This window comes from Protopterus annectens, chromosome 8.part0 (assembly GCF_019279795.1).
Source record: "Protopterus annectens isolate FY-2018-M chromosome 8.part0, PAN1.0, whole genome shotgun sequence".
NCBI classification, from domain to species: domain Eukaryota; kingdom Metazoa; phylum Chordata; order Ceratodontiformes; family Protopteridae; genus Protopterus; species Protopterus annectens.
Window position 1 is genome coordinate 1,071,658,963 of NC_056741.1, and position 25,576 is coordinate 1,071,684,538.

The window sequence follows — 25,576 nt, forward strand, 5'->3', positions numbered from 1 at the left end:
CTACACCTCAATCTTCAGGCAAGGTTTCTACCAGGAGCACAGAACTCCTTAGCAGATGTATTGAGCAGACAAATAGTGGATCCTCACGAGTGGAAACTGGATCCTCATGTATTTCAACAGTTGACAGTGTTATGGGCAACTCCAGACATAGATCTGTTCGCTTCTCCACTAAATTACCAGTTGCCAAAGTTTTGCACAAAAATGTTTCATCACACAGCTTGGAAGGTGGACGCTCTATCTTTCAGTTGGAACAATCTGCATGTATATGCCTTTCCACCTCTGCCTCTTCTTCCCAAGGTACTTTTGAAGGCCAGACAAGACAAGCCAACCATGATTTTGATAGCACCGGATTGGCCTCGACAACACTGGTACCCACTACTGAGGAGTTTAGTACGAGAACCTCCGTGGCCTCTGCCTTTGATTCCGCACCTTTTGTCACAAGAGTACAGTCACTTCCTCAATGTCAAGATTCAGTCTCTGCATCTAACAGCCTGGCATATTCTGTTTTAGACTCTGGAGGGTCTCAGCTTCCACAACAAGTTTTGAATGTTATTTTGGAGGCCAGGAGGCCTAGTACCAGGAAAGTTTACGCTGATAAATGGAGGAGATTTTTTATTTGGAGCAAAGGAAAGGACTTTGATGTCTCCAAACCTGATTTAAGTGTTGTTCTTCAATATCTTACTGAATTATTGGACAAGGGTTTGTCTTTCTCCTCAATAAAGGTCCATGCTGCAGCCATTTCTGCTCACTATGATTGTGACCCTCCTTTATTCTCTCATCCTTGGTTTAAGCAATTTCTTAGAGGGGCAAAGAATACAAGATCCCCACGTAGAGCTCCTACTCCTGCTTGGGATCTCAATTTTGTGTTGGAAAAACTTACTCTACAACCTTTTGAGCCTGCAGCTACTGCCGAGTTAAAGTATTTATCATGGAAAACTGCTTTTTTGTTGGCTATTACCTCTGCAAGAAGGGTTTCTGAATTACAGGCCCTCATGGCAGTGGAGCCTTTCCTGATTTTTCATAAGGATAGGGTATCTTTGCGTACTAATCCTTCCTTTATGCCTAAAGTGGTTTCTAGTGTGGCCTTAAATCAAACTATTCATTTGCCTACTTTTTATGCAAACCCCCAAAATAAAGGGGAGAAAATTTTGCATACTTTGGATATTCACAGGCAGTTGCGTTATTATTTGAGCAGAACCAAGGAGTTCAGACAGTCTCAGCAATTGTTTGTTTCTTTTGCTTTGGGTTCACAGGGTAAACCTGTTTCAAAACAAACTATTTCTAAATGGATTGGGTTTTGTATTTCTTTCTGTTATTCCCATCATGGTAAGGAGATTCCTGCTGGAATCAGGCCTCATTCCACTAGGGCTACTGCTACTTCTACGGCCTTTATAAGGGGGGTAGCTACAAAAGACATTTTGGTGGCAGCTACTTGGAGTTCAGGGCATACCTTTTCTAAACATTACCACCTTCCTCTTTATTCTAAGTCTAGGGCTGGATTTGCCACTGCAATTTTACAGGGCATTCTAGCGGCCCCTAATGCTTTATGATTTTTACCATCCTCCCTTTCCCGTTGCTTTGGGATTCTACCCATAAGTAAGGACTGCAGCAATGTGAGATGAAGAACATAGTACAGTTTTGTACCTACCATAAATGTAGATGTTCGAAGATCCACATTGCTGCAGTCCAATACCCTCCCTCCTTCCCTCTGTAGTTTGACATGGTGCTATGCTTTAGGTGATGGTTGTTGTTGGGCATGTTTTTTGGGAGGTATTCTGTTTTTGGCTGTGGCCTTTCTGGTTTGGCCTTCTGACATCTGGGGCAAGAAAAGACTGAGGATATGACGTCGGTCATGTGCCTTTATACCCTGACGCTCTGATGTCAGATCTAGGCGCCCATGACCGATGTCAGCCTAATACTTTGGTATTCGGGCCGACCGAGGACAGCGGACTACCCATAAGTAAGGACTGCAGCAATGTGGATCTTCGAACATCTACATTTATGGTAGGTACAAAACTGTACTTTTCCACTTATTCCTTAGTCTCGCACCTGGATGACACTTATCAACTGTTCTAACTGATCTAACCAAGCTCACTGTTGTCACAGGTGGGAACTGTCTGTCATATCGGCTTGGCTCAAATGCTTGCCTTCATGTTAAACAGAAGGACTCTGAACATGCTTTATATATCTTGTGTATAGGAACAGTTACATTATGCCTCTGCCAAGCACCAAAATACACAGTTTCATAGGTAGTTAATTGACATATGGACTAAAAGACTTTTGTGGAGCATAGTCCAATTTCCCAGTTGCTTTTGAGAACTGTCTGTTTATGTGATATGGTCACAGTAGGCAAATGGAGTCTGAGGGAATCCAACCTGACTTGACTCCTGATAGTATGACTTTGTTTCTGTAGACTTGTGCTGTTTCTTTTCATTTGCATAGGAAGTCGCTTCACATGATCATGATCTTTTTTACCATATCAGAAAAGACTTCATCTATTTTCTTTTGTTTCTGCATACTGACTTTGTCTGCAATGTTGCAGGAAAAAACAGACAGTGATATGTAAGTAACAGTAACTTAAAAAAAGGATCAGTTTAGAATTGATTAGACTAGATTGTCAGTAATGTGAAGAATGATTTGTTTCATTTATTACAAACTAGCATTATTTCTAAGGATTTTGTATGACTACTTTATGGTAGATTTTCCTAAGATTCGTAATAATATATCTGGTCTACCTAAGATACTTAAGTCCTTGGTAAAACCTTTTCTAAGGCCAATAGTAAATGGCTCAGGATGGGTTACAGAAACAATTTCTAAATGGGTAGAAGGACAACTTAGACCTATGGTTAATAAGGCTATCTCTGTGTTAAGAGATTCTTCACATTTTTTACAACTAAATGACTATATGGATAACTTGAATTCAAATGCAAGATTTATTTTTGTAACCCTAGATGTAAAGAATCTCCTTACAGTCATTTCTAATAGTATAGGGCTAAGGTATATATATTGCTTTAATGAAGGAGTAGCATATATGGACAAAAAATATGTTGAACGTATATGCAGACTATTGAGTATTGTATTTGAGAACAGTGTGTTTGCCTTTGAACAGAAGTTTTATTTACAGCGTTGGGGTGTTGCCATGGGCACACCCTGCGCACCAACAGCTATGCAAACTTGGTTCTAGCTGAATGGGAAATGATATATTTTAACTGAGGAAAATCTGTGGCTAGCACATATGGGTTTATATCGCAGATTTGTGGATGTCTTTTTTTTTGTGTGGAAAGGAGATGTACAACAATTGGATGCCTTTGTTAACTATTTAGAGACAACCACTACATTTTTAAGATTTACTTTGCATTAATCAGTAGATTTTATAAAATTCTTGGATATTTTATTAAAAGTGGATGAAGAGGGTAAAATAAGTACTTTGTTATATCGTAAGTCATGCTGGAAAAATGCTCTTTTGGATAGGGGTAGCATGCACCCCCACCATATTTTTAAAAATGTCATAGATAATCAGCTTCTGTAGACTTGTGCTGTTTCTTTTCATTTGCATAGGAAGTCGCTTCACATGATCATCATCTTTTTTACCATATCAGAAAAGACTGCATCTATTTTCTTTCGTTTCTGCATACTGACTTTATTTGCAATGTTGCAGGGAAAAAAAACAGTGATATGTAAGTAACAGTAACTTTAAAAAGATCAGTGTGGAATTGATTAGAACAGATGTGCAGCTGTTTTAGCAACAAAATGCGACTAATGCCCCTGTATCAGAATCACTTGACACTTTATGATGTTCATTGTTTTGTTTTTCTTTTCAACATTAAAAACAACACTGGGAGATGACTTGTTTACGCTGTTTTTTATTGTTCAAGTTCTCCGTCTCTAATGTAATATCTGGTTGTTGAATCATTTAATTATGAAATTTCCTGATAGTAAATATGAATGAGTAGTTTTGTTTGCTGAAACCAAAATAGTTGAGCATTGGATTATTGTATACAAGCTAAGTGCAAATGGGAAGTAATGCCGAAACTTTAATTTGTAACAAAAGTGTTACAAAAGTGTTGCACTTGGATTGTGTGTGTGCATGTGTTTGCAGGTTGGAGTTAGAGTAAGCTGCGGAAAGGGATAAATGTGTGTTGTATTTGGCTTTTGTTTGTGTGTTTGGGATTGTTTGCAGGGTTATAGTTGGAGTCAGGGTTATGGAAGTTTTTGTGTGTGTGTGTGTGTGTGTGTGTGTGTGTGTGTGTGTGTGTGTGTGTGTGTGTGTATGCATACATGCATACATGCATCCATCCCCTTTTGTCTTGTTTAGCAGTACTGTTGGTTAAAGGGACTTTAATACTCCAGTGTCATGGGTAGGGCAGGGATAGTTACCAAAGACCCCCTGGCCAGTTTTACAAATATGTGCTAACCTCAGCCCTACATACTACGGTACTAAACACTCTTTCCTTAACAGTAGCTTGATCAAAAAAGGAAGTATTTTCCTTTTCTGTTAAATTTTTTTGTTTGTTTTTTTTTCATGTTACAGTTTTATCAGTTTTAAAGGTTGTCTATTTTTAGATGTGTTGTGTGCTGATTAATAGACTTATACTTGTGTTTACGTAGCATATCAAAATTCTGAAAGGCATGCAGTCAAATACTGGTTGGTTGATTGCATGGTTTCTAAACTGTCAATGTCGAACAAAAAGTGATCGAGTTTATATTAACAAAAGTGGGCATACATTCGCTAATATAAACTCAATATTTTGAATGGAGATCTGGGTATGATGTGGCTCGGGTAATTTACCCTTTTCCTCACTGTAGTACGATCTCAGTGTTGCTATATATAATAAGCAGGAGGTGTGGGAGGTGCAGGGGGACTTGTGAGGTCAGAAAATGTGTGGAGTCCCACGATTGCAGATCTGTACATGTAATCCATTTCAAGGAGGCCCATCCCTCCTTCGGAACAGGGGATATATAATCTTGGTATACACTGATTTTTTTTTTTTTTTTTTTGTAATAGTTTGGTGAGCATGAAGGATCCTTCTTGTTTTCCTCTAGGATTTTATTCCGAGATGTCAGTGCTGTTTTCAGGATTAATTTAAGTCTTCTAAAGTATTCCTTACTAAGTTTTATTTGCATTTTTTTCATGTTTTATTGTTGATCCTTCATAAAGTCCCAAATATTTATACACACCCTCTTGCTGAAGTTCTTTTATGCCACATTCTTGTCACAAACTGAAGTTTTCCTGCTTTAAAGGTTGCCTTTGCACATTTATCAAGACCAAATTACATTCTTATATCCTCTGAAAAAGTTTTGACAACCTGCAGTTGTGCTTTCAGTTCATCATCTGATGAGCTATATCGTTTTAAATCAACAACCACGGTGGTGCAGTGGTTAGCGTTGCCACCTCACATCAAGAGGTTTTCCGGTTCGATTCTCGGCTGGGGTGCCTTCTGTGCAGAGTCTGCATGTCTTCCCTGTGTTCGTGTGGGTTTCCTCCGGGTGCTTCGGTTTCCTCCCACATCCCAAAGACAAGCAGTAGGTGGATTGGACACTCTAAATTGGCCCTAGGTGTGAGTGTGTGCATGTGTGCCTTCTGTGGAAGGTTGGGAGCCAGGCTGGCAACTCGACACTGTAAAACTCCACTGCCAATCATGAGCGGACAGATGATCCGCTGTGGCGACCCCTAACCGGGAAAAGCCGAAAGAAGAACAAATCGAAGATAAGTCTTTACACATTGTTCTTTTCTCGGAGCCAAATTATAGTCATGGTCTAAGCTGTTAAATGAACAGCTTAATGGGTTAAGAGCAAATCGGAATAGCAACGGGTGACAGTCACCCTGGAATGCCCCCCTTTGAATTTTTATCTCTGGGATAACAATTTGTCATTTATCACGTCTTAATTGCAAAGTGGTCTGCCTTGGCAACTGTCAGTGATGTTACCTCGATGTTTAAGAAGCCCAGATTATATGTTTCTTTAAACAATTCAGTGTTAGATGCCTATGAGAAAGTATGTGAGCATGATATGTACTTAATAAATAGTAGACGCAAAGGAAAAGTTTTTAGTAATCTGAGCTTAAATGAAAGAAAAGCTCTTGTCAGATTTGCAAAATGACACGACTTATTTCTTTTAAATCACCAGACAAAGGAGGACCAGTTGTAGTCATGGATTATGCGTTTTATTTTTTTTTTACTCAAATGATTTTATTTTGATGAAATAATGCAGTAATTAAATACATTCATAACATTCAATAACTATTTACAGTATTTACATTCAGCCTGACCAAAAGGATTCAAAATAAAACATTTGTAGTTAAATAAGTTAATATATAAACTGTGATAGTTAGGAAGAGTTTGGTTCTATCTGTAGGGTATCAATCAAATTTAAAACTGATTATGCATTTTATAGTAGTAGTATGTGCGCTATGTTAAATTGTACAACTACTTGTATGCAAGTTACATGAAACAAATTCAGAATAATGATTACACGTTTACAAAATTCACTGTTGATTCAAAGCTTTTTGAATATTTTGCTGTTAAATGTCCACTTTACTAGTGATAGAGGGCCTTCCTAAAATTCCCAAAGATCCTGTATGCCCTCCTTTTAGACCTGATGTTGCTGAAGAAATTGAGTAATTGAACTCCTTTCTATTTTTGTGAAACAACTTAAACCTGTATTAGACTTGAATGCTTTTGTATTAAAGGACTCTAAACATTTTTTGATGGATTTATAGCATGTTTGAATGAACATGACTGTAGTAGTTTTATGCTTGTTACACTGGATGTGCAGTCACTCTTTACTAAAATACCTAATCAAGCTGGTATTCTTATGTTGCATGAATATTTGACTACCCATAGTGCTTACCAACCAAGCTTTATTGATTTACTTTATCTGTTGATGGAATTGGTTCTTGATAATAATGTTTTTGTCTTTGAGAATAATCTGTACCACCAATTAGATGGAGTGGCTATGGGCACATACAGTGCTAACAGCTATGCAGAGACGATCATGGTCAACTGGGAACAAAACGTAGTATTACAATCTGAATGGAAGCAGCTTATTTTTACAAGCATTTTGTTGATGATTTGTCTATTATTTGGAGTAGTAACCAGGTTGATTTTGATATGTTGTTTGAGTACAGTAATTTTAGTACATCTTTCCTGAGGTTTACAGCGACAAACACCATTTGTGAAATCAGTTTCCTTGATATTAAGGTCATTGTCTAGTAATGGTAAACTTATTACTGATGTGCCTTCATAATATACTTCTTCACAGACATAGTATGCACCCCAGGCATATATTTAATAATGTGGTTAAAGGACAAGGTATGAGAATTTCTTGCCTTAATGTAAGTGATGAGAAATATTTACAAGAGTCGGATGACTTAAAACATAAATATATAGAAAGGGAATACAATTGTGGTCAAGTAGTGGTAACTTTAGACCAGGTTAAAGGACAGGTCCACACACGCTAAACCAAATTACTCTTTACACATGGATATAGGCACGAGCCATGATAAAAAATAGTTTAAGGGTACAAGTCTTTTATTCCAGTGATGTTAAACAGGTTACTGAAATATGTAAGAGAAATTGGCACATACTGACATCTGATCCCAAGATTAAGGAAACTGTGGGTGAGCATCCAAACTTTGTGTTCAAAAATAAAAAGAACCTGAGTAAAATGTTAGGCTACCCTAAGCTCCCTTCAAATATAAAGACAGTTATTTCCCTGTAACCAGTGTAAATCATAAGACTATATTGATACCACTAGTTGATACAGGGAAGCAGTTTAAATAATGTATATGCTAATTGTAACACTCGTCATGTTGTGTATTTAGCTTACTGCTTGAAATGCCAGTCACTCTATATTGGAAAAACTGACAGAAGATTCAGGGATAGAATTAATGAACATTTGAGTAACATTAAAAATGCCAGCAGTATTAGTGCCCTAGCTAAAGTTGCATAACATGACTCTTCAGATAAATTTATGATGTATGCAGTAGAGAGACTGGTATCAACCCTCAGAGGAGGTGACTTTATGAACAAGATCTAATTGTCAAAAACCAGATGGATTATTCGCATGCGTGCTGATGCAGGATATAGTCTCAATGATAAGGTCCCTATACAGCTTTTTTTTTTTTTTTTTTTAAAGGCAGGGGGTTATAGGAAATAGTTATGCACTTTTTATTAATGAGCATAGTTTTTAAATGTAGGTTATATGAGCATGAATATAGACTGTTGGAAAATGTATGGTTTATACTGAGTTTTAGTAGGGACTAAAATGGACTTATTATATATGTATTTTATTATGCATGTCTTGATGTGTTTTTAACATTAGTTTTTGTTAATACTGGCTTTTGTGGAATCAGCACCTTGATAATGTTAATGTTTTTGCTGCAGGTTACTTGCTCTTTGTATAGAATATAGCATAGTAATTTCAGTGGAACTAGTACTTCAAGAGTGTGAATGTTTTAACTACAGGTATTTTAGATTGGTCAGCTGTGTACATATAGGGGTATATTTAAACAATGTTTTACTTGTTTCTTCATCTGATGAAGCAGTGTGCTTGATACTGCGAAAGCGCTCAGTAATAAAGCTACAGTTGTTTTAGCCTTTAATTTTCATTTTACTGTAATTGCTTTTTTTTCTGGCAGCCAACAGAATAAAACTTAAGGTTTTACTTTGTGTAAGCAGATTCAATGTCCCAAGTCATTTCCGTAGTTATAACCATTTGGTCCCCGACACATACTACTCTGTAGGTATTTTTTTTAATCTGCCAACTAATTACACTCAAAAAAAACAAAAAATGCTCCCAATTACCTCTTTCTTTCCCATCACACCTCCAACATTTGCTATAAACTTAGACAAAAATTATTTGAAGTCTGCTAGGGTTTTAAGATACATGTGCATGCTTCCAAACAAAAATCATAAACCTTCTAGACTTTTTGCATATTTGAGAGCCATGCATATGTCCTCCCATTATTTCCCCTGTAAATTACTTTTCCAGTCTCTCTTCCTAATCTTTTCTTACCTTCTCTGATCAATTTTTACAGTATTTGTGTGGTATTTATATGCCCTACTAATTATCCCTTTTTAAAGTGCAACTTCTTTTCTAGATTTTACAAAAAAACTCAGCCAGAGAACTTCTTTCATTTAGGACTCTCATATCTCTTGCTCCTTGCCTGTATTTTATCAGTCCCTGATAGGGAAAGCAGTCTTTAATCTGAAATCCAAACAACTTCTTTGCTTTATCTCAATCCATTACCTTTCTCACTGTAGTTATTTGCGCCTCAGTAGTTTGGCTGTTTTGCCAGTTTTCTCCAATTAATTCCAACTCACTCTTGCTGTCTTCTGTACCTCTACTTGGAGTCATCCATATTGGCAAAATCTCCTTTCTCTGTTTTGGTTTAGTTCTTGGAATATTTTCAGCAAATTTATGAATGTAAATTATTAATTTTTGCAAGTATTTTGGGTTTCTGATAGCAAGGCTGGAATGAACTGCATTTCTAAGTTAGGGTTCAGTTAGAGCTCATGAAATTGATACTGTTTCAGTCTTTGAGTTTCGTCAGTAGAGTTGTTCTTAGCACACACCAATGTGCCCAGAACCTTTCCTGTAATTCATATGGGGTTATATGTACTGGTAACATATCCAAGTACGAGTGTAAATTCTTTTAGACTCCTTGCTTGTACTACTAAAACATGAGAAGTCTTATGATGATGTCTATGCTTAGCTTAGCAGAAGCATTTTAGAATAAAGTAAGAGTGGAAATCAAACCAGAAGTAGACAAAAATCAGACCGTAACATGACTGTGCTGAAACATAAAGAATATAATGAAAAGGATTAGATGAGTAGAAAAAATGGAAAATCCACAAATACAGTGGAAATACAGAGATGATCTGAAACATCATGTTGTTCAAGATTTGACACAGATATGGTTATGGAGAGGTGAAATCAAACCAATAGATGAAAGGCTAATAATGGCAGCTCAGGATAGCAGACTTGTGTACACGTTGGTTTACAAAGTCCATTCCGAACAGTGGAAAAAGACAAATGTAGACCCTGTAAAACAGAACTGGAAACAGTTGAACATCTTGTTACTGGGTATGATATAGTCATGGCAGCTGACCTCTATACTGAAAAGCACAATAATGTGGAAAGACTATTGCACTGGATACTGTGCAAAACTGTAATATAGATGTATGTGAAAAGCATTTTAAACATGAAACTCAAAACGTAATAGAATATGATGAAGTTTATATCGCAAAGGATAACACATTATCGACGGTTCAGAATAGATGCAAGATACAAGTGTTGAAAATTGAAAGTGCTACACCCAGTAATAAGTGTCATATATTTATAGAGACAAAAGATACCCAGACAGTTGCAATAGTAGTAAGAGTAACAGGTCTCTTTAAAAAAAAATTACAATCATACATGTAACCCCATATGAATTGCAGATGGAGGCAATTCTGGGCACATTGTGAGTGCTGAGAACAGCACTATTACATAAACGTCAAAGAATGAAACAATGCTAATTTTGTGAACTCAAACCGTGCCATGACTTATGAATGGGAAGTTGTTCTTGTTAAGGTATTAGAAAGCCAAAACATTTGGAGATATTAAACAGGGGAGGTTGTTGGACTGGTATGTTAAGAAAGTTTATATCACTTCTAGTACTTTGGCAATCAGGTCCTGTAATTGTTTGCTTAAATATTATGTTATCAAAACATAGTTGCATCGTAGGTGCAGATTATTCAAAAAATTCCAGTTTATAAGGAAACAGGATATTCTCCTTGATGACAAATGCTTCTGTGGGCTTTGGAAATTAAAATGTGCTTATGATTTAATGAATGCTATTTACAAGAACAGCAGTGACGAGTATTTTTATATGCAGACATGCTTGGCTGTTATCCGAAAGTAATCTGGCTCAAATTCTAGAAGTTTCTGTTAAAAATAAACTTTTGTATGGTGGTCCAGCTTCACACCTTTTGAAGCCTTTTCAGTAGGGTAAAATGAAGGAACACCATCAGCTAAAGTGTTTCCTAGCCTTTATACCTATCCAAAGAAATTATTCATAATTTTCAAAACCTTAAACAAGGCAAAGGTTCGTCTAACAAGTGCCTCCTTCTAAATATAACAAATCTATGGCTTGTAAACTACCTCATGCAAAAGATGACTAAGGTTCAGTTCTCTTGGATGTACCAGTTGAGATTTCTTCTATATTAAATCAGTGAATGCTTAAAAAAGCGAACGCTGATTGATCAAACTTATGTAAGCGAATGTTTAAAATATCGAAGCAACAGAAACCCAAATTTTTTCCTAAGGAAAGAATTCTGTGGTCCATTTCTGTTGCTTCGGTATTTTCAGTGCTGTGGTGGAAAGTTACGGGTCGGGTTCATGTAAGTGTGCGATTGTGTGGATGTGAGTGTTAGGGCGGGTTAGGTGAGTTAGGGTTAGGGCGTGGGTTAGGTATGTGTGCGATTGTGTGAACGTGAGGGTTAGGGCTGGTTAGGTGAGTTAGGGATGTTCATCGTGTTTCACTGTTGCAGTCATTACACTTGGGTTATCCTGCTGGCAGGCTACCCACAGTCGGCCTGAATTCCAAAGTCTAGGTCCGGCATCGGTTGCTGTCGCCTCTTCCCTGACGTCAGTGTGCCGGGGGTATAAAAGATGCAGCCGACGCCATTTTCTTCAGTCTTTCTTGCCGCGCGGTGCCCGAAGCAAAAGCAGTTCGCAGGTGCCGGTCGGCAGACTCCTGAGATTTTCAAATCCGAATTTCAGAACCGAAGTTTTCATTAAAGCTAAGTACCCCGTTGGGGAAACTTTTTTCTTGCTCCAGACCAATGTCAGAAAAAGTTACCAATTGTATTCCTTGTGGAAGCAAATACCGCATAAGGATTTTCACTCTTACTGTATTCCTTGCGTAGGCCCTGATCACAACGTTGCTAGCTGTCGGTTTTGCCAACGCACTATTAAGCGTCGGTTTGATTTTGCATTTCATTACTTTGGCCGAAGGTTTAATTATATAATGCCATCGGAACAGCCGACAACCGGAGTTTACAAAAAACGCAAGGACAAGGAAAAGGATAGGCATCCGATGTCCAAAACCGACGACGAGGCCTCTGCTAGGCCAGCCGCCGGTTCTCAGTGAGGAGCTTTCGCAGCCCCTGGCGCCCGCTAGCTCAGAGCCACAGGCCACTTCCGACTCCCACATGGAGCTGACTGGGCCTCTGGATACTCAAGGTACTGGACACTCGGAAATCATTCCCTCAGATGGGTCCGGAGCCGCTGAGCAGGCATCGGCTTCTGAGGGTGTCTTCAGACCTACACAACTATATATTAAGGCATCTTCAGCTTCAAAGACAAAGACTAAAGCAGCTCTAAAGACAAAGAAACAAGTACAGCATTCTCCTACTCAGACTTCCATGCCTAAAAAACAGATGCTCAAAGTGGCCGAAGACCTAATTACTTTGAACAGGGGCTCCCATCCCCCTCCTGATAAGAGGCCTAGGCAAGAGACAGAGTATGATTCTTCTGATCAGGTTTCTATTTCCTCTGATTGCTCTTCTGAACAGGATTATTCCATGCTTCCCTATGAGGATTCTGATGCTGAAGAATCCATTCCTTCAGCCTCTCCTCCTGAGGATTATTATTTTGGGGAAACCCTACATATCATGAGGGAGCATTTCCACTGGGAGAGCCAAGATTATTCTGAATCTAAGAAAAGGCTCAGAGACTTTCTGCTACTTCCTCAGCACAGACCCCTTGCTATTCCACCTGTTCTAGACATTGTAGATGATGTATTTTCAGTCCCCTGACTCTTTACCCCCTGCACCTGCTAAGCCAGACAGATACTACAGGGTCCCGGATTCTCATAAATTCCTATATAATAACCCCGCTGCTGACCCAGAAACTATATCTCAGGGTCCCAAAGGGGTTAAAACTTCCACTGCAAAAAACCCTGTCCCCTCTGATAGGTATTCTAGGGCTCTAGACAGATGGGGGAAAAAAGTTTACACTTCTGCTACCTTGGCTGTAAGGGCTTTAAATTGTCAGTTTCGTATGCTTAAATATCAGCAGTATTTAATGTCACTGCTTAAACAGAAATTGTTTACAAATACTGAATGTTCAGAGAACAAGGAATTGCAGGATTTATTGCATGCAGCTGAACAAGTGGGAAAGCATACTTTGCAATGTGGTTATGATTCACTGGAGGCCTCTTGCAGGGCCACTGTTACAGGTTCTGTTATTAGAAGACATGTTTGGTTAAAGGAACAGAATCTGCCTGATCATGTTAAAAAAATATTAGATGCACCATTAAAGCATGATGCTTTGTTTGGTACTAAAGCAGAAGAGGTGTTGAAAAAAATGGAGGATAAAGCAAAATCCATGCAGACAATCAAGGATTTCTTACAGGTACAGCCACCCAGGTTTAGCAGGAACTGGCCTTCTAAAAATTGGTCCTTTCCAGTGTCAGACAGACCACAAAGAGGCAGATACAGGCATCCCAGAGGCAGATCTCAGCCCCAAGGCTCATATAGGCCTAAACAATGGGATGCTCCTACCTCCAAAAGTGGAGAAGACAAATCAGAACCTTACAGGAAACAGTCCCAATGACTTTCCTCTGCCAGATCCAAGCACTTTTCTTTTGGCAGCCCCCTTGGGGGAAAACTAGCACTTTTTTCATCAAATTGGCAAATGGTTACCTAAGACAAATGGGTCCTGAACATAGTGTCCCAAGGCTACAGGTTCCATTTTCACACCCTACCAAGGTCAAAAGGTATGCCAGACCTGCCACACAATCAATGGGCAGAGGCACAAAAACAAATTACAGCCCTCATGGACATGAGGGCCATTCAGCAAGTACCACAACAAGAGCAGGGGCAAGGATTTTACTCCAGACTTTTCCTAGTGCCCAGAAAGGACAAAACCTGGAGACCAATACTGGACCTGTCTATACTAAATACGTTTCTGGAAGTTCCAAAATTCAGGATGTTGACTGTACAGCAGCTACTGCCCATGCTGGGCAAGAAGGCTTGGCTCGTAACTTTGGACCTAAAAGAGGCATACCTGCATGTTCCAATCAGACAATCTTGCAGAAGATACCTCAGATTCATAGCTGGCTCAATGCATTACCAATTCTCTGCACTGCCCTTTGGCTTATCTACTGTGCCCAGGGTCTTCACAAAATGCCTGGCACCAGTAATTGCGTTTTGCAGACAAAGAGGAATTCAAATATATCCCTACTTGGACGACTGCCTAATTCAAGCAGAGAACAAAGACATTCTTCTAAAGCATCTGGCGTTTGTAAACAGATTACTAATTGGCCTAGGGTACACAGTAAGCGAAAAGAAATCAAAACTAGTGCCCTCTCAAGAGATAATATTCCTGGGTACAAGCTTAAATACAACCGCCCAGATGGCTTATCTCACGCCAGACAAACAAAAGCAACTGACTTCTTACTTCAAGAAATTGGCAACAAAAACCCACTTATCTGCAAGGAAAATCCTGCAGGCCTTGGGTTTCATGGCATCCTGCATTCTACTAATTCCATATGCCAGACTACATATGAGGAAACTACAATAGTATCTAAAAGTGTTTGGACTCAGCATTGCCACAGCCTGGAGACAATAATTGCACTCATTCCCCTGCCTGCAACAGGAGTTTCGATGGTGGGCAGAGGCCACAACAAGGGTCTGCCATTCAGTTTACCCACAGCCAGACAGACACTGACAACGGATGCATCAGATTATGCCTGGGGGGCCCATATGGCAGGAAAATGTATTCAGGGCACATGGCCTGCAAACCAGATGCATCTTCACATCAATCAAAAAGAGATGCTAGCTGTTCAAAATGCCCTGACAGCTTTCAAGGACCTGCTTCATCCAGGACAGCTACTGATAAAGACAGACAATACTACGGTCATGTGGTACATAAACAAGCAGGGAGGTACACATTCCTACCCCCTCTGCAGACAAGCAATGACCTTATGGGACACAGCATTGACTTTCCAAGTTCACCTGCAAGCACAATTCCTGCCAGGAAAAACAAATACCCTGGCAGACGAACGAAGCAGAAACCTCATGGATCCCCACAAATGGAAACTGGATCCACAAGTCTTCAGCATAATAACAAGGAAATGGGGATGCCCAGACATAGATCTATTTGCCTCCCCTCACAACTGCCAATTGCAGAGATTTTGAACAAGGATTTATCACAAGCAAGCATGGAAAGTGGACGCCCTGTCCTTCAGCTGGAAAAATCTAACAGTATATGCCTTTCCTCCACTGCCTCTCCTTCCCAGGGTACTCCTAAAGGTCAGACATGAGAAGCCAAAAATGATACTGATTGCACCAGACTGGCCATGCCAGCACTGATACCCAATCCTAAATAGCTTGTCTCCGGGTCCAGCATGGATATTGCCTCAAACTTCTCACTTGCTGACCCAACAAAACAATCTGATCCTGCACAGCCAACTCAGGACCTTAAATCTGGCAGCATGGCGGATAATGTAGCCATTTAAAACACTCCTCTTTCAAAAGCTGTTATGGATGTTATCTTGGAGGCCAGGAGGTCCAGTACCAGAAAATCTTATGCAGAAAAATGGAAGAGATTCTGTGCTTGGAACCAGGAACAAGGCATTGACACGTGTGTACCAAATATCCCTCAGATTTTACAATACCTAACTGAGATGCTGAATAAAGGCCTTTCTTTCTCATCAATTAAGATTCATGCCTCTGCCATTTCAGCCCATTACAATACGGAACCACCTATCTTTTCTCATCCTTTAATAAGGCAGTACCTCAGAGGGGCCAAAAACATTAGGCCTCCAAGGAGAGCACCAATTCCGGCCTGGGACCTCAATTATGTTTTGGAAAAACTCACACTGCCTTCTTTCGAGCCAGCATCAACAGCAGATCTAAAATTCTTATCCTGGAAAACAGCTCTGCTCCTAGCAATAACCTCTGCAAGACGAGTCTCGGAGTTACAAGCACTCATGGCTGTGGAACCTTTTATCATTTTTCATCCAGACAAGGTTTCTCTGAGGACAAACCCTACATTTATGCCTAAGGTGGTGTCCAGTGTGGCCCTCAACCAAACCATTCACTTGCCTACCTTTTATCCAAATCCACAGAACAAGGGTGAGAAAATTCTGCATTCTTTGGACATACACAGGCAGTTACGCTTCTACTTGGACAGAACTAAAGCTTTCAGAAAGACTGAGCAACTTTTAGTGTCATATGCTGCAGGATCACAAGGAAAGGCGATCTCAAAACAGACTATTTCTAAATGGATAGGCCATTGCATCCGTTTCTGCTATTTTCAGCATGACAAATCAGTGCCTAAGGGCATTAGGCCTCATTCCACCAGAGCAGCAGCCACTTCAGCAGCCTTCCTCAGAGGAGTACCAACCAAAGATATCTTAGAGGCTGCAACTTGGGAGTTCAGTGCACACTTTCACAAAGCACTACCACTTACTGCTTAAGTCCAGAGCAGGCTTTGCCACTGCAGTTCTGCAGGGCCTCATAGCCTGTCCTAATCCATTTTAGCCCAGCCACCCATCCTCAGCTTTGGGATTAAGCCCACGAGTAATGACTGCAACAGTGAAACACGATGAACATAGTACAGTTGTGTACCTACCATAAATGTAGATGATGAGTGTATTCACTGTTGCAGTCCAGGTTACCCACCCACCATCCCCCTTTTCTTTGCTGGGACTTATCTGCACTTCTCTATCCTATACAACTTATGTGGTGTATTTGCTTGTAGATGAAGGAAATGTTATTTTTGTGCATGCATTTTTATTGGCATATTTTTTCAGCCTACCAATTTGGGGGCACCTGACATCTGGGGCAAGAAAAACTGAAGAAAATGGCGTTGGCTGCATCTTTTATACCCCTGGTGCTCTGACGTCAGGGAAGAGGTGGCAGCAACCGACGCTGGACCTAGACTTTGGAATTCTGGCCGACTGAGGGCAGCCTGCCAACAGGATAACCCAAGAGTAATGACTGCAACAATGAATACACTCTAACATCTACATTTATGGTATGTACACGACTGTACTTTCCAGGCAGGCCTAGAGTCTGCAGCAGATCAGTTCACAAATTAAAATGTTACTGTGCATCCCACCTGAGGAGTAATGACGTTTGTTAGTAAAATAGTTTTCTCTTGATTATGACCTCTGATCTTGCAAATATTTTTCATGTATTGTTTTTATATTTTCATCTTTTATTTCATCTGGCTATAGGAAATGGCTACTTCCATTTCGTAAACAGGAAAAATTAAAATCAAGCTTGTGATACATTGAAATTTGTGTAGAATCTTATATATGGAAATATATTCACACAACTTTACGAACTTATTTTTGCTTGTTAACAAGTAATTGTGTTTGTGGTCAAAATGCTTTTGTTTTTCTTTTCAGAAGCTCCAGCAGGGTTTTCCATTGTTCAATCGATTTTGTCATACTTGGAGAACATAGAGAACGCATTTGTATGTTTGATCTATCAAGGACAATCTTCTTTATCTGAGGTATGGTAGTCCAGAGTGCCCAAATCATCAGAACTCTTTTACCAGCAAATTCTTACATAATGCCAGCTAATCAACTTGAGGAGGTTCACATGATAAATATGGTGCCCAGAGAGAACAAAGTCCAAGATGTAGTACCAGAGGTTCACACGGAGGAGCAGGAATTAGAATCATTGTCCTCTGGATTCTGTTCCAGTCCGGGTGGTTGCACAGACAGCACAGATGATGATGGAGATGATGATGAGGCCAGTGGCACAGAAAGTGCCCAAAATGGGGTAAGTCAAAATATCATATTTTAGCAAGTAGTTTTGCAATGTATATAGAATTATGTAATGTCCACATATTTGTAAATTATTACAAGTTACACATCACTTCAGGTCTGCCTTCCTTAGGGGCCATGGTGATCAAAGGTGTGTAGGTCAGCCAAACATCTATGTAAGCTAGGAACTCTGTCATGTCGGTTTCTTCAGCCATGGCCTTGTAGTGCTGGATGTGAAGGATTTATCGGTAATTAATGCTAGATGCATATTTCAACAAGTAGTTGTTCAATGTGTATAGAGTTATGTAATGTCTACGGCTTTAAGGGCCCATCTTTTGTAACTGAATTAATGAACTCCAAGTTGATCATTTGCATCTAAAGTAATTTTGGGTATTAAATTGTACCATGCAGAAAATGAATGTGAGAGTTATGTGGTGGTTATTCCAAGGTAAGTGCATTCTGTGTGTGAGCAGTACAAAAACTGAAGAAATGAAGTTTTTTTCTTCTCTCATAAGGTTAGTGAAAGTATAGTGACCTTCATGGATAATCCCTTTCTTTGAGTTGTCACCTAATTTTAAGATGTGTCTAGCTAATGCATTAGTAGACTTCCTATTACGTGTATCATTGATGTGTTCCAACACTCTTTCCTTCAGTGTACGGTTGGTTTTCCTAATATCGATCAAATATATATATATCAGAAGCTGTGTACTGTGCCCAATACACAAGATTCTTATCAGTACAGTCTGCATAGAATCGAAACTCAATAGTTTTTTGGGTCCTGGGGCGTATTGCAAAGGTCACTGACCAGATGTACTTACAGGCCTTGCATGATCTGAAAGCATATGTCCCTCTATGCTTAGAGTGTACCCTGTCATAATTGGTCCGTTTGTAACACAAGTGTTGCTTCAAAGTTTTATTCTTCTTAAATGTAAAGTGTGGAACCTCTCCAACCACCTTATTTGTACTCTCATCCGCCATGAGTATTGGCCAGTTTTTCTTATTGGCCAGTTTTTCTTTACTATATCACATACTATGTTGATATTACTGGAGTATGTCAAAACAGCTCTACTCATACCACTCTCTTCTTTGATTTGCTCAGTCTCTCTTTGATGTACCATTTTGCTAGAAAAATAGGGTTGGACTCCACTGCCATTAGCTTCTTTGATGGCTCGCTCTGTAACTCCTATTCTGTATCTACGCTGTAGCAACTCTACATGCAAAGTGTCTAATACTTTCCTTAGAGAAATTGCATCAGCATGCAACAGCATTACCCTAAGAACTTGGTTCTTGACCACATTTGTAGGGATATGCCTAGGGTGTGCATACTAGTATTGTGCAGGATGTTGCTTTTCCTGCAGGGGTTTCCTATACATGCTAGTTGATAATGAATCCAATCCGTCCTTACTGACAAATGTGTCCAGAAAGTCAATACATTCCATAGAATGATACATAGTAAAGATAGAAAGGTGGTGGTATTTTGTAGGTAATCAGTGAATTGAACCAATATATTGTATGCTCCTTGCCATACAAGAAAAACATCATCTACAAAATGTTTGTAGAACTTCACATGTTTAAAAACCGAGGGTCCGTAAACACTGATTGTGCCTCCCAATAGGCTAGAACTATGTTGGCATAAGAGTTGGCACATGTCATGCCCATTGCAACCCCCAGTTTCTGCAACAAAATAGTCTGTCTCAAAGATAAAAACATTGTTCGCTAGTATTAAATATAGTAGTACACGTATCAGCTCCACCTTTGAGTTGGAAAATATACTATCTGTTATCAAAAACATTCTAATGCTTTCTATCCCTACATCATTGGGGATGACTGTAAAAAGCCAATTAACATCTAGTGTTACAAAAATAACGTTATTTAGATCTTTAAACTTGTTGGACCACTGATATAAATCTTGCAAAAACTGCTTAGAATCTTTTAGGACACTAGTGATGGAATCCAAAACCAACCTCAGTTGCTTCTCCACATATATAGATATTGAATGTTCATCGTGTTTCACTGTTGCAGTCATTACACTTGGGTTATCCTGCTTTGAGGCTACCCGCAGTCGGCCAGAGTTCCAAAGTCTAGGTCTGGCGTCGTTTGCTGCCGCCTCTTCCCTGACGTCAGTGCGCCAGGGGTATAAAAGATGCAACCAACGCCATTTTCTTCAGTCTTTCTTGCCGCACAGTGCCCAAAGCAAAAGCAGTTCGTAAGTGCCGGTCGGCCGACTCCTGAGATTTTCGAAATCGAGTTTCAGAACCAAAGTCTTCAATAAAGCTAAGTACCCTGTTGGTGAAACTTTTTCTTGCTCCAGACCGATGTCAGTAAAAGTTAACAATTGTATTTCTTGTGGGAAGCAAATACCTCATAAGGACTTTCACTCTTACTGTATTCCTTGCCTAGGTCCTGACCACGACGTTAGTAGTTGTCGGTTTTCTGTTCGATTCAACAAACGCACTATTAAGCGTCGGTTTGATTTTGCTTTACATTTCTTTGGCTGAAGGTTTAACTACATAATGCCATTGGAACAACCGATGACCGGAATTAATAAAAAACACAAAGACAAAGAAAAGGACAGGCATCCAAGGTCCAAAACCGACGACGAAGCCTCTTCTAGGCCAGTCGCCGGTTCACCGGTTCTCATTGAGGCGCTTTCGCAGCTCCTGACACCCGCTACCTCAGAGCCACAGGCCATATCTGACTCCCACTTGGAGACACCTAGGCCTCTGGAAACTCAAGTTATTGGACCTGCGGAAACTATTCCCTCAGATGGGTCCGGGGCCGCTGAGCAGGCATCGGCTTCTGAGGGTGTTTTCAGACCTTCACAGCGTACTATTAAGTCCACTGCAGCAGCCAAGGCAAAGTCAAAAACACCATTAAAGACAAGGAAACAGCATTCTCTTGGACAGTCATCCATGCCAAAGAAATAGATGCTTAAAATGGCCGAAGACCTAATTACTTTGATCAGGGGTTCCCATCCCCCTCCTGATAAAAGGCCTAGGCAAGACACTGACTATGATTCCTCTGACCAGGTTTGTGTTTCCTCTGATTCCTCTTCAGATCAGGGATATTCTCTCCCTCCTTATGAGGACTCTGATGCAGAAGAATCTATACCTTCAGCCTCTCCGCCTGAGGATTATTCTTTTGGGGAAACCCTGCACACCATGAGGGAGCATTTCCATTGGGAGAGCCATGATTACTCAGAATCCAAGAAAAGGCTCAGAGACTTTCTTTTATTGCCTCAGCACAGGCCCCTGGCTATCCCCCCTGTGCTTGATATTGTTGATGATGTTTTCTCTGAATCCAGTCTGTCTCCTGATTCTTTACCCCCTAAACCAGTTGAGCCAGACAGGTACTTACAGGGTCCCTGACTCTCATAAATTTCTTTACAAAAATCCTGCTGCGGACCCAGAAACAATTTCTCAGGGTCCCAAAGGGGTTAAGGCTTCCACTGCTAAAAACCCTGTCCCCTCTGATAGGGATTCCAGAGCTCTGGATAGATGGGGGAAAAAAGTTTACACTTCTGCTACTTTAGCTGTAAGGGCTTTAAACTGCCAGCAGTACCTCATGTCTTTGTTAAAACAGAAAATGCTTACAAACTAAGAAAGTCCTGACAGTAAGGAAATGCAGGCTTTATTGCATGCATCTGAACAAGTGGGAAAGCATACTCTGCAATGTGGTTTTGATTCATTAGCGGCTTCATGTAGAGCCGCAGTTACAGGCTCTGTCATTCGAAGGCATGCTTGGTTGAAAGAACAAAGTTTACCTAAACATGTTAAAAGTAAAATTATTGGATGTTCCACTACTGCATGATACTTTGTTTGGTGTTAAGGCAGAGGTGTTAAAGAAAATGGAGGATAAAGCAAAATCAATGCAGACGGTAAAGGATTTCTTACAGGTTCAACCACCTAGGTTTAGCAGAAACTGGCCTTCAAAAAATTGGTCATTTCTGGTGTCAGACAGGCCACAAAGAGGCAGATACAGACACCCAAGAGGCAGATCTCAGCCCTAAGGCTCCTACAGACCTAAACAATGGGGTGATTCAGCCCCCAGAGGAGGAGGAGACAAATCACAACCTTATAGGAAACAGTCCCAATTACTTCCCTCTACAAATGCCAAGCACTTACCTTTTGGCAGCACCCCTAGGGGGAAAGCTAGCACTTTTCTCACAAAATTGGCACCCAATTACCCAGGACAAATTGGGTACTGAATATTGTTTCTCAGGGTTACAGGTTCCACTTTCACACCCTTCCAAAATCAAAAGGTATGCCGGACCTGCCACAAAACCAATGGACAGAGGCACAAAAACAAATTGCTGCTCTCATGGACATGGGAGCTATTCAAAGAGTACCACAGCAAGAACAGGGACAAGGATTTTACTCAAGACTTTTCCTAGTACCCAGAAAGGACAGAGCCTGGAGACCAATACTGGACTTGTCAATCCTAAATGCTTTCCTGGATGTTCCAAAATTCAAAATGTTAACACTGCAGCAACTTCTACCCATGCTGGGCAAGAAGGCTTGGCTAGTTACTTTGGACCTCAAGGAGGCATACCTGCATGTCCCAATCAGACAATCTTGCAGAAGATACCTCAGATTCATAGCTGGCTCAATGCATTACCAATTCTCTGCACTGCCCTTTGGCTTATCTACTGCCCCCAGGGTCTTCGCAAAATGCCTGGCACCAGTAATTGCATTTTGCAGACAAAGAGGAATTCAAATATATCCCTACTTGGACGACTGCCTTATTCAAGCAGAGAGCAAGGACATTCTTCTAAAGCATCTGGTGTTTGTAAAAAAATTACTAATTTGCCTAGGGTACACAGTAAACGAAAATAAATCAAAACTAGTGCCCTCTCAAGAGATAATATTCCTGAGTGCAAGCTTAAATACAACTGCCCAGATGGCTTATCTCATGCCAGACAAGCAAAGGCAACTGACTCATTACTTTCAAATGATGGCAACAAAGACCCAGCTCCCTGCAAGATAAATTCTGCAGGCCCTGGGCTTCATGGCGTCCTGCATTCTACTAATTCCATATGCAAGACTGCATATGAGGAAACTACAATGGTATCTAAAAAGTGTTTGGACTCAACATTTCCACAGCCTGGAAACAATAATAACTTTAATTCCCTGCCTACAACAGGAGTTTTGATGGTGGTCCCGCGCCTGCCACCCCAACAAGGGACAACCTTTCACCTTACCCACAGCCAGGCAGACAGTAACAATGGATGCATCGGCTTATGCCGGGGGGGGGGGGCACATATGGCAGGAAAATGTATTCAGGGCATGTGGCCCAAGGAATAAATGCATCTTCACATGAATCAAAAAGAGATGCTAGCTGTACAGAATGCCCTGACAGTTTTCAAGGACCTACTACATCCAGGACAACTATAAATAAAGACGGACAATACCATAGTTATGTGGTACATAAACAAGCAAGGGGGCACACATTCCTACCCCCTCTGCAGGCAAGCCATGACTTTGTGGAACAGACCTATCAAGTACATCTGCAGGCGCAATTCCTGCCAGGAACAAAAAATACACTGGCAGACGAACTAAGCAGAAATCGTATGGATCATCACGAATGGAAACTAAATCCACAGGTCTTCAGCATGATAACAAGGAAATGGGGACGCCCAGACATAGATCTTTTTGCCTCCCCTCACAAATGCCAACTACAGAAATTCTGCACAAGAACTTATCACTCACAAGCATGGAAAGTGGATGCTCTATCATTCAGCTGGAAAACCCTGACAGTTTAGGCCTTCCCTCCACTGCCTCTTCTTCCCAAGTTTTTCCTAAAAGTCAGACAAGAGAAGCCAAAAATGATCCTGATTGCCCCAGACTGGCCACGCCAGCACTGGTACCCAATCCTAAAGAGCTTGTCTCAAGGCCCAGCCTGGCCTTTACCTCAAATTCCTCATCTTCTGACTCAACAAAACAATCAGATTCTGCACAGTCAACTCAGAACCTTAAATCTGGATGCATGGCAGATAATATAGCCACTCAGACCACACCTCTCTCTAAAGCTGTTGTGGATGTCATTTCAGAAGCCAGGAGGCCCAGCACTAGGAAATCTTATGCAGAAAAATGGAAGAGATTCTACGCTTGGAACCAGGCACAAGGGCTCGAACCACTGGTTCCAAATATACCTCAGATTTTACAATACCTAACTGAGATGCTGGACAAAGGCCTATCCTTCTTATCTATTAAGATCCATGCCTCTGCCATTTCAGCTCATTACAATATGGAACCTCCTATTTTTTCACATCCACTACTAAGACAGTACCTCAGAGGGGCAAAAAGCATAAGACCCCCAAGGAGAGCACCAATACCTACTTGGGATCTCAATTTTGTTTTAGAAAAGCTCACACTGCCTCCTTTTGAACCAGCCAGCACAGCTGATATAAAATTCTTATCATGGAAAACTGCTCTGCTCCTAGCAATAACTTCAGCAAGAAGAGTCTCAGAGTTACAGGCATTAATGGCAGTGGAACCTTTCATCATTTTTCACCAGGACAGGGTCTCTCTAGGGACAAACCCAACATTCATGCCAAAGGTGGTTTCCAATGTGGCTCTTAGCCAAACCATTCATTTGCCAACTTTCTATCCAAATCCCCAGAATAAAGGGGAGAGACTTCTGCACACTTTGGACATACACAGACAGCTACGATTCTACTTGGACAAAACAAAAGCTTTCAGAAAAACTGAGCAACTGTGTTTAGCCTATGCTGCAGGATCACAAGGAAAGCCCATCTCAAAGAAGACAATTTCAAAATGGATAGGACACTGCATTCGCTTCTGTTATGCACAACATGGCAAATCAGTGCCTAAGGGCATTAGGCCACATTCTCTGCAACCTGGAGTTCAGTGCACACTTTCACAAAGCACTACCACTTACCTCTCTACTCTAAATCCAGAGCAGGCTTTGCCACTGCAGTTCTGCAGGGCCTGGTAGCCTCTCCTAATCCTATTTAGGCCCAGCCACCCAACCTCAGCTTTGGGATTCAACCCAAGTGTAATGACTGCAACAGTGAAACACGATGAACATAGTACAGTTGTGTACCTACCATAAATGTACATGTTCGAGTGTATTCACTGTTGCAGTCCAGGTTACCCACCCACCATCCTCCTTTTCTTTGCTGGGACATTTCTGTACTTCTCAACTCTATACAACCTATGTGGTGTATTTGCTTGTAGATGAAGGAAGTGTTTAATTTAGTACATGTATGCTTTTTGGCATAATTTTTTCAGCCTTCCTATCTGGGGGCACCTGACATCTGGGGCAAGAAAAACTGAAGAAAATGGCGTCTGTTGCATCTTTTATACCCCTGGTGCACTGACGTCAGGGAAGAGGCGACAGCAACAGACGCTGGACCTAGACTTTGGAACTCCGGCCGACTGCGGGTAGCCTGCCAGCAGGATAACCCAAGTGTAATGACTGCAACAGTGAATACACTCGAACATCTACATTTATGGTAGGTACACAACTGTACTTTCCGTTAACCAACCCCTGCCTGAAACTGTAGGTCGAAAGGGAGGGTTAACACCATCTTTATGAATTTTCTGTGGTCCATAGATAATGGGTATCTTAGGGTGGTCAACAGAGAAATAGGTATAGAGACCATAATCAATCTGATTCGTCATTAATAAATCATGTAGATAGAAATTAAACCTATTTATAATCCCTGTAACCTGAAACCTTTGCAACTTCATGTACATTATTCAACATATCAATCAGCTTTTCAATATACGTAGTTTGTCCAGTAGTACTACCCCCCCCCCCCACCCCACCTTTATCTGTTGG

The 25,576-nt window shown here is 40.6% G+C and overlaps 1 protein-coding gene across 2 annotated transcripts in view; it reads left to right on the top strand.

Moving 5' to 3' along the window:
* Window positions 1-25,576, top strand: part of PHLDB3 (pleckstrin homology like domain family B member 3) — a 647,234-nt gene that overhangs the window by 227,380 nt on the left and 394,278 nt on the right. For both annotated transcript variants that reach the window (XM_044080540.1, XM_044080538.1), the window contains exon 2: window positions 17,408-17,786. In XM_044080540.1, the coding sequence (XP_043936475.1) occupies window positions 17,517-17,786 (270 nt within the window). In that variant the 5' untranslated portion in view covers window positions 17,408-17,516. The remainder of the gene's footprint in view (window positions 1-17,407; window positions 17,787-25,576) is intronic.